Raw genomic sequence first — 8,414 nt, 5'->3', positions numbered from 1 at the left:
CTAGGAACTGACTGCGTGAACGACTGAAAATGCGTGGACTGGTCTCGAATTGTAAAATGTCAGGCTATCGGTATTAGGTTTTATTATTATTTAAAAACCTATTAGCATTTTAAATTTGTTTGTATCCTTGTTGTCAAAGAGACGTGAAGGATTTGGGTGGACCTCCATGCACGTGTTAGATTCACCTGAACTTACAAAGGTAGCACAATTAACGATTACAATGATACAGCATCGTAATGTGATTTAGCTTTGAGGAAAATGCCCTCTGCCAACGGCTGCTTTAATAACACAAGTCGCCACCAAACATCTATCGTATGCCCATTTCATTGGGCCAGTCACCACACTTTGCAGGCGAGGCTCAAGAGTTGCATTATTGTGTCTCTATTATACTGATTCTGTGACAACGCTGACATTTCCGAGCAAAATCAGAGAGATGCAGGTTGGAGAAAAGGCCAAGCTTTCCTATCAAAGAAATCATCCAGTTTGAGAAATCTGTCAGGGAACCCCCTCAAAATATTGAGTGAACTGCCTTCTATTGACTGTATTTAAACATACATATGTATTTTTTAAAATCACCCTGAAACCACTCTTGAGAGAACCCTTCTTGTCACTCCTAGTTTCTCATCTACTCTGAGTTTAAACCATTTACTTAACACTCTGCAGCAAAAAAATAAAACCTCGTCTTAAATATCTGCAGCAAATAGTTAAACCTAATTTGTGTTTATCATAACAAAAATACAGTCAAACTCGTATGCATACAGTGTATATGTGTATATATATATATATATATATATATATATATATTCAAGTATGTGGCTGTATATACCAGCCTTATGTAAATAATCATGTTACCCTGTTTATAAATATCACCGTTATAACGTAAGATATTTCAAAAGTCATTGGTGGATTTTTAGATATTAACCACTGAACACTGCGCCAACAGTCTGTGAAGAAGTTGACCCTAAATAAGGTATTTCAATTTAAAGAGATCACATAAAAGTAACATCTGAGTTGCAAAATTGAGAGGCCATCTCAACTTGTCAAAATATATGAATGCTGCTTTTCTTTAAAAAAAAAAGAAAAGAAAAAATGCTCCTTTACTGCCCTTTAATTAGAAAAATAACATTATGCTGAAATTTTAAGACCAGAACAATTGCATCTAAGATTTCATACAGGAGAGGGATAAGAGGGAAGCTCAGAATTGTTTTTATTAAATTGACAATCTACAATCATAGTTAAGACTTAACTAGGTAAAAATAGGCGACAAGCTGAATAGCTGCAACCTAGAGGAATTGGATTAGTTCCCTTAGGAATTTATACATCAAACGAAAACCCTATTGAGATTGCTAATAGACCTATTCAAAATACGCCTTATTATAAGGAACTTGTTTTTTTAACAAACGAGGTTCCTAAACTTATTCCCAAAGTAGTTTTTCAGAGGTAGAAAGAGCATCTGGGAGAAAGGTGTATATAGTGACAATTTAAAAAAAATCCATAATAAATGACTAAGTACAAAAGATTAATTTTAGGAATGCTTGTTTAACTGTATAACCTGTTGTCTCTAAAGCACCGTTGTGTGGCATTATCAACTTTCCTATTCCAGTGAGAACTTTGGACGTTTTAACGTAGAGTTCAACAAAATATCATCTCCATCTTTAATAAAAGCGCTCGGAGAGATAAGGTTTTATAAAATACGAAGTGATTTTTTTTGAAGGGGAAAAAAAAGGCAATATGATTCCACGAACTGATGTCACTGTTTTGCAGTTCGTTTACCAGAACTAGCCAAACTTTCGCCTAATTTAAACAAGGCAGGTGAGTTAAATAATTTGATTTATTCTCAATCTCCTCCCCAACACCCAAAAAGCAGCTCAGTATAATTTTTCCCCAGTGTAAATAAATGATCCGATTGTGGAATTCAATTGTTTTTTTAAAAAATCATTTATAATTTATAAAGTGACAAAATAACATACTATTATCCCATGAATATTTGATTATGTACACTTTCAGCTTGAAACAATTTTGACTTTAAACCAGATTATCGACAAAGATGGTATAGCAAGTGAACATTTACTGTATTTTTAAAACGTAATATACAAACTACTATTTAATATCCCGTAAAACGTAAATATGCATGAATAAACCTGTTACAGCTAATAAATAGCTCTGACAAAGTTGAAGCGATTACAAAATAATTATCTGGCTTGTAAAAAACAAAAACAAAAAATAATTTAAAAAATAAATGGGTGTTTCAGTACTCTTCTGTTTAAATGGTACCAGATATATCCCAGTCAAATTAATGTCACTGATATGTTCGAATACAACTGACACCCAGAAAATCCGATGTGAATAGAGCAAATTTGTTCCTATAGCTTTGTGATGTAACAGTTTTTGAACATTAGAAAATTTGCTCTGGAATAAAACACACTGCTTAGTTAATTGCAAAGACAGGGAAAGTCAAGATTTGAGAACCTGAAATACCCGTGGGAGGTAATTTGAAGTGCAGGCTTCAATTAATGTAGAATATCTAATTTGACTATAGATATCCTTTTTTTACTTTGGTTTTAAAGTGATAGAAAAACTGATTTTTTAAAATGGTTAAAATTGCTTCTTTTTTTAAATTTACAAAAGAGAGATGACAAAATTCCTAAACTGGTAACAGAGCATTAAACTTTCCTGGTCCAATTTGTATCTAATAAAGCTGAAATCTATCTTCCTTTGTTTTCGAGTCGTATAGTATAGTGGAAGTGTGTATTTGAAGGCTCCTTGATTACGGTTTGATTCTCTCTCTTCCCCCCCCCCCACCTTTTTTTTTTTTTTTTTTTTTTTTTTTTTTTTTTTAGCACCAGTTTCAAAGTGGGTAGGTTTGAAATTCAGGACAAGTGTGACCCCTACCTGTGAATGTGGGGAAACATTCCAATCCGACCCTCAACCTCCGTTTATATATGGTAATCTTTGGACAGACAGATTTACAAATCCTATCAATGCTTGCAATATGCAGCGGCGATGAAGCACTAATTTAATCAAATTAACCAAATATATCAATGCAAAATTCGGGGGAGAGGGAATGAATTGAGGGAGGGGGAATCTTTCCCCTAGTGTATATCTTAATGTGTATTCCCCGGCTCTCTTCTTAATAACTCTGCAGCACCTTTGAAATAGTAATAAGGGCTAAATCTGGCATAAAATCGAACTCATTAGCAAAGTTCACCAGCTGATTACTTTGCATAAAACACGACACTGATTGGAAGTAATTAGGTTAAAAGCTGGTACTGTACTTCGATTTGGTGTTTCTATTCTGTATTTTTATATATATCCTTATTTAATCTCTTACTCATAAATACATCTCGTCTTCATTTTATCTCCTATATCATCCTTTCATTCTTTGACTATTTGCCCCCTCAAATTAGCCTAAATTACCACAACAAGTAGGCGCTCTTGTTAAAGATTCCCACATTTAGACATCTCTCACTTTGAAAATCAGTTTCAGGTATTTAATGTTCTAAATTAAAACCCACATTTAAACAAACCAGCATTTAAAAAGTTATTTTTGTCACCAGTTATGTATGTATTTTCTCGGTGCAAAAACAAGTGTGTTTGATTCGGTTAAAATCTTCTTTTAATTAAAATATTTGCATTTAACAATGGCGACTGCAGTTTTTTTTTTAATCTAGTAAGTATAACCTATTTCCTTTATTAATTTATTATACTTTAGCTCACACCCAAGGGGGGAAAATCAATAGGCGGCAAAAAAGTTAAAATAAACTTGTGTGTATATATAATATATATATATATATATATTTTAAAACTATGAAACAATTCGGGAAAAGACACAAATGTATATATTTATATTACGAAAAAAACAACATTAATGCCTGTACAGGTGTCTTGATTTCATAAGTTACTTCAAAGATACTGTATTATCAATTTAAATACAAAAAGCTACATTAAATATACAGAATAAGATTTAATACAAATCTTTCTCCTTTTGTGTGTAATTTTTGTTTTGTTTTCAGTTGATTAAGACATTTCTGAGTTCTTTTATACTCAGCCATTTCCTATGAACTATAAACTTTTGACTAGGAGTGTGTCTTTGATTTGTTTGTTTGTTTTGTTTTGTTTTGTTTTTCTCTTGGTAGTGGAAAAATAACTGTCAAAGCATTAAATAAATTAAAAAAACCAAAGTCCCAAGGGGAGTTATCGGAGAAGAAGCCAATATTAAATGTTGGACATACCTTTCTTCAGTTCGTAAGGTGAGTCTTTGCAAAGATCTACTTGGGATTGGCTTCTGATCATTTTAGTTTCTTTAGCCAAGGTTTCTGCTCTGTTTAAAATAGTCTGGTTTAATCCATTGAAATGGCTGCTGGGGGCTCCGGCGGCCGGGTTGGTGCCAGCGTGGCTGTGAAGGTGCCCAAAGGTGCTATAGTTCGTGTAGCCCGGATAAAACGGAGACGCGTAGTAAAGGGGCCGGGAGAGGACGGCGCTGTTAGGAAAAGGGCACTGGGAGGAGGGGGACCGCGACGGGGAATGCGAGGTGCTGCTCCCGGCCAAGGGAGGGCCCTGGTTCGGCCCCGCTCCCGGAGACACCTCGCTGCTGCTCTCTTTCGATTTGTCCGCGGAGGTGGCGATCTCGGCCAGGGACCAGAGTTTGGGTTTGGCGAGGGCAGCCTGCTGCGGCGAGTGGATCACCGACGTGCTGTTGCTGGAGGGGGCGATGGGGTGCAGGTCTCCCGGGTGGGGGGCGGCGGCGGCTGCCGAAGTGGGGCGGTACTGGTGCTGGTGCTGGAGCTCCTCGCCGCCCGCCGCCTGCTGCAGGATCCGGCTGGCCGGGCACTGCACCAAGGCCGCAGGGCCGGCCGCTTTGGGGGGCCCCGGCCTCCCCTCCAGCCTCTCCTCCGGAGGCTCTTTACAATCCGAGTCACTCAGGCCGCCCTCGGCCTCCTGGCCCGCCGGGGAGTGGGGCTCCTGCAGCCGCTCGCAGCCAGGGGCTGCCTTCTGCTCTTCTCCTCCTCCTGTGTGCAAAGGGGGAAGAGGAGGGCGACAGAAAGTTTGCGAGGGCTCCTGATCCCGAGCCCAAGTTCTCCCCACAAACACACACACACACACACACACACACACACACGGAGCAGAGGACGCAAGGAGGGAGTGAAAGGGGCATCCCCGGGCTGCCATGTCCCTCTGCGCGCACACAACTCCCCGCAGCTGGCAGGTGACATTCCGCCCTGGCCTCCGAGCTGCGGCTCAGTGGGGCTGGCGGGGGGAAGAGGCCACAAGGCCATGCCCGGCAGAAACACCCGCTGCCCCGCAGCAATCTCCCCTCGCTCCATCGAGGCAGCTGGCCGCAGAGACCGCCACGCCAGAACAATCCCCCCCAGGCGCCAGCCCCGCTGGGGTCCTGCCCTGGGATGTGCTCGCCCTCTCCCCAATCCCCCCTACCTGTCTCGGGAGCCTCCGGGTCGCCCTTTTCTTCCAGCTTCTGGGGCTCGTCCTCGTCGTTTTTCTCGAGGTCGATATTCTCCTCTTCTTCCTCGTCCTCGCTACGGTTCCTGGGGGTCCAGGTCATTTTATTCTCCTTTTTGAGCCGCCGCCGGGCGTTGGCGAACCAGGTGGAGACCTGGGTGAGGGTCATTTTGGTGATGATGGCCAGCATGATCTTCTCGCCCTTGGTGGGGTAGGGGTTCTTGCGGTGCTCGTTCAGCCAGGCCTTCAGGGTGGCGGTGGCATCCCGGGTGGCATTTTTTCGGTAGGCTGGATCTCCATAGGGGTAGGAGCCCAGGGGCGCCGCGTAGGGATGGTACCCCAGGGAACCTGCCATACCTGGTGTGTGGTCGTAGGGTGAGCCCTGGAGAGGGGGTGGGGGAAAGTGGGCAAAGAGCAGACAGTGAAATCGCTAGTAAGGGAGCAGCGCAACTGTCACAACACAACCAACAGTGACACAAGGGCAACAAAATGGGGAAAGAGCCCAAACAATTACTCGCTCCCCCAATTAAAGTTTGGAGAACAGGAAAATCCCAGAGGCTGTTCCTAGATTGAGGCAGTCACGCCTGGGCTTCCCCCACTGAGCTGTTTCAAACAGAAAGGAAAAATGGCCTAGAACTTTTTTGGTGCATGTGTGTCTGTATGCAACAGACACACAAAGGCTACGGAGCACATCTGTTCTATCAAATCTGTACACGTTAGCCCAAAGGGCAGAACTGCGAAGGGAAGAGACTGTTCTTCATTCATCCCCCCCCCCCCCCCAGCAAATAGCCAAGTTTCTGACTTGTGAAGAAACGCTAACCTGACAATCCATTTCTGCCCTGACATATTATTGTGCTAAGCAGCAACCAATTGCTTTTCCCACTGTCTAATTGAACATAACCTTTCACACAACCACCGCACCAGGACGGGTTTTTTTCCGCCATGGAGGCACTCGCTTGAAAAGAGAAAGCAGGAAAACTCTGCTAAACTCTGCCGAAACCCACGCTGGGTGAGTGGAGATGGGCGACTGTTATTTTTCTAAAGGGCTGCAGGGTTTTTCGCTGCAGCCAGAGACTTGTTCTTGGCGAGAAAGAAAAAAAAACAAAACCAGACTAACTTGTTTTTCTAAAAAAAATAAATAAATACCCCAGATGGGCCCCCAAATAAACAAAAAATTTCTTCTACGCTGAAAATATATTAAACGGGGGGGGGAGCACATGGCCACACTGTACCATTTATTTTTTTTTGGTTATTATTAATGCTTCCAAATCGGATTGCAGAGATGGGATTACGGCTTTGCAGTATTTGGGAAGCCTAATGAAGGTTGTGCAGAAGAAATTTACATAGGTTGATCAGCCTGATTCCGAGGCTGGCTCTTGGATTCATTTAATTTTTTTACAATTAAAAAAAAAATGAGGAGCGGTATCACACAGATCTTTTTTTTAAAAAAAAGACATTAGTCAAAGGTTTCCTTTGAATTGGCTGTTTGGTGTGTGCTTCCCCTTGCAAAGCCCTTAATTGAAAACACAATCGTTGCATTAATTATTCCTCTACTACTTCTTTGCTAGAACCCGGCACCCCACCCTCAACAGAGACACTTTTGATCTAGCAACAGTGTATACAAATACAAACAAAAAGTTGCAAGTTGCATTTCCCCTGGCCTCTGCAGCGCTCCCAAGTCGAACCCAACCCACCCCTGCTCGAGCGAGGGCTGGCTAGCCGGGCTGTCTGCCGATCATTGTTGCTCTTACCACGTATGAAGTGAAGGCGGCGGCGGCGGCCGCTGCCGGGTCTGTGCCGTACTGGAGATGGGAGTTGTAACCGGGAGAAGGGGCAGTAAAAGCGGTAGATCCGGCATAAGGCGAAAAAGCGGAGCCCGAAGAAGATCGCCCAAGTTCATCGGTCCTGGGTCCCGAAATCACGCTGGTACTGTACGCCGGGCACGAGTAGAGCGCCAAGGAAGCGGAGGGCTGGTACAAGTAACCCTGAGGATACGACATGGCCAAACACATACATATACCCGGGCAGCAAAATAGCCAGGAGCTGCCGCTCGCTTTGATTTTTCTAGGTGACTTTTTTTATTTCAAGCCCTCTTGCCAGGTGGGGCAGCTGGCGGATTAGCAGCAGCAGCCCAGCACCTTGCTTCTGGGTCTCGGCTGCGGTAGCTGAGCTGCCGCTGCTCGCTCAGCTCGCTCGCGAGCAGGGCTGCCTTTTTTTTTTTTTTTTTTTTTTTGCCTTTGGACCGAGAGGCTTTTTTCGAGATCTGCTTTTGGCTTTGCGAAAGGTCCTGCCAAGATGCTAAGTTGGAAATTGAGGATTCTGACGCCTTCTACGCGGCGCGGGGGAAGCTCCTCCTTCCCGGAGTGTTGTCAGTGGAAGAAAGGGCAGGATCCTACGGGGCTTGCCACAACCAAACCCAACCAGCAGGAGAGCCTCTCTCTCTCGCTCGCTCGCTCGCTCTTCCCCAGCTCTTAGGCTCAAGTGCGCCGGCCCCTGGCTGGCAATCACATCCAAGCCATTTAAGATCAGCTCCAACTTTCTTCATTTGCTAAATACTGTGTGGAGCCATCACATTTTCCTCTTGATTTATGGCCGGGCTGCACAAGAATGCAAGCCAATCCGTTTATGAAAAAATATATATTTAATAAGATTTATTATCCATTCTTTCCCCCCCCCCCCACGCTCTGCCCCCATTCCCTTCCTCCCTCCCTCCCTCCCCTCCCCCCCCCGACCAGTATATAATTTGATGCGATCCCTTAAAAGGGTGAGGGAAGGTGGGGGTGTGAAATATACTTTCAATTAAAAAAAAAAGAAAAATCTTTTTTCAACAGGAAAATTATATTTAGCGGCTAGGATGGGAGATTTTTTATATAGATATATATATATATATGGCAACACATTATTTATAGTTTCTCCCACTCCTGGCTGGTGTTTGTGTGTGTGTGTAGACACACAAT

At 43.2% G+C, this 8,414-nt stretch overlaps 1 protein-coding gene across 2 annotated transcripts; it reads right to left on the bottom strand.

The window, feature by feature from the left end:
- Nucleotides 1-4,215: 4,215 nt before the first annotated feature.
- Nucleotides 4,216-7,457, bottom strand: IRX5 (iroquois homeobox 5). Of its 2 annotated transcripts, none has more exons than XM_065416733.1 (3): nt 7,209-7,457; nt 5,434-5,839; nt 4,216-5,006 (listed from the first exon to the last, which is right to left on the bottom strand). In XM_065416733.1, the coding sequence occupies exons 1-3, from the start codon at nt 7,455-7,457 to the stop codon at nt 4,216-4,218; spliced, it is 1,446 nt and encodes a 481-aa protein (XP_065272805.1). The 2 variants fall into 2 exon arrangements, with proteins under 2 accessions (XP_065272805.1, XP_065272806.1); XM_065416734.1 differs by having other exon boundaries at nt 4,216-5,003.
- Between the last annotated feature and the right edge of the window lie 957 nt (nt 7,458-8,414).

This window comes from Emys orbicularis, chromosome 14 (genome assembly GCF_028017835.1).
Source record: "Emys orbicularis isolate rEmyOrb1 chromosome 14, rEmyOrb1.hap1, whole genome shotgun sequence".
In the NCBI taxonomy this organism is placed as follows: Eukaryota; Metazoa; Chordata; order Testudines; family Emydidae; genus Emys; species Emys orbicularis.
The sequence above is the reverse complement of the archived record's forward strand: the minus strand, read 5'-3'. Positions and strand labels throughout refer to the sequence as shown.

Coding starts and splice junctions, on each gene's coding strand:
- IRX5 (XM_065416733.1), bottom strand. CDS start 7,457: ATGTCGTATCCTCAGGGTTACTTGTACCAGCCCTCCGCTTCCTTGGCG. Junction 5,840..7,208: donor CCGCCTTCACTTCATACGTG/GTAAGAGCAACA, acceptor CCCCCTCTCCAG/GGCTCACCCTACGACCACAC. Junction 5,007..5,433: donor CCCGGAGGCTCCCGAGACAG/GTAGGGGGGATT, acceptor TGCACACAGGAG/GAGGAGAAGAGCAGAAGGCA.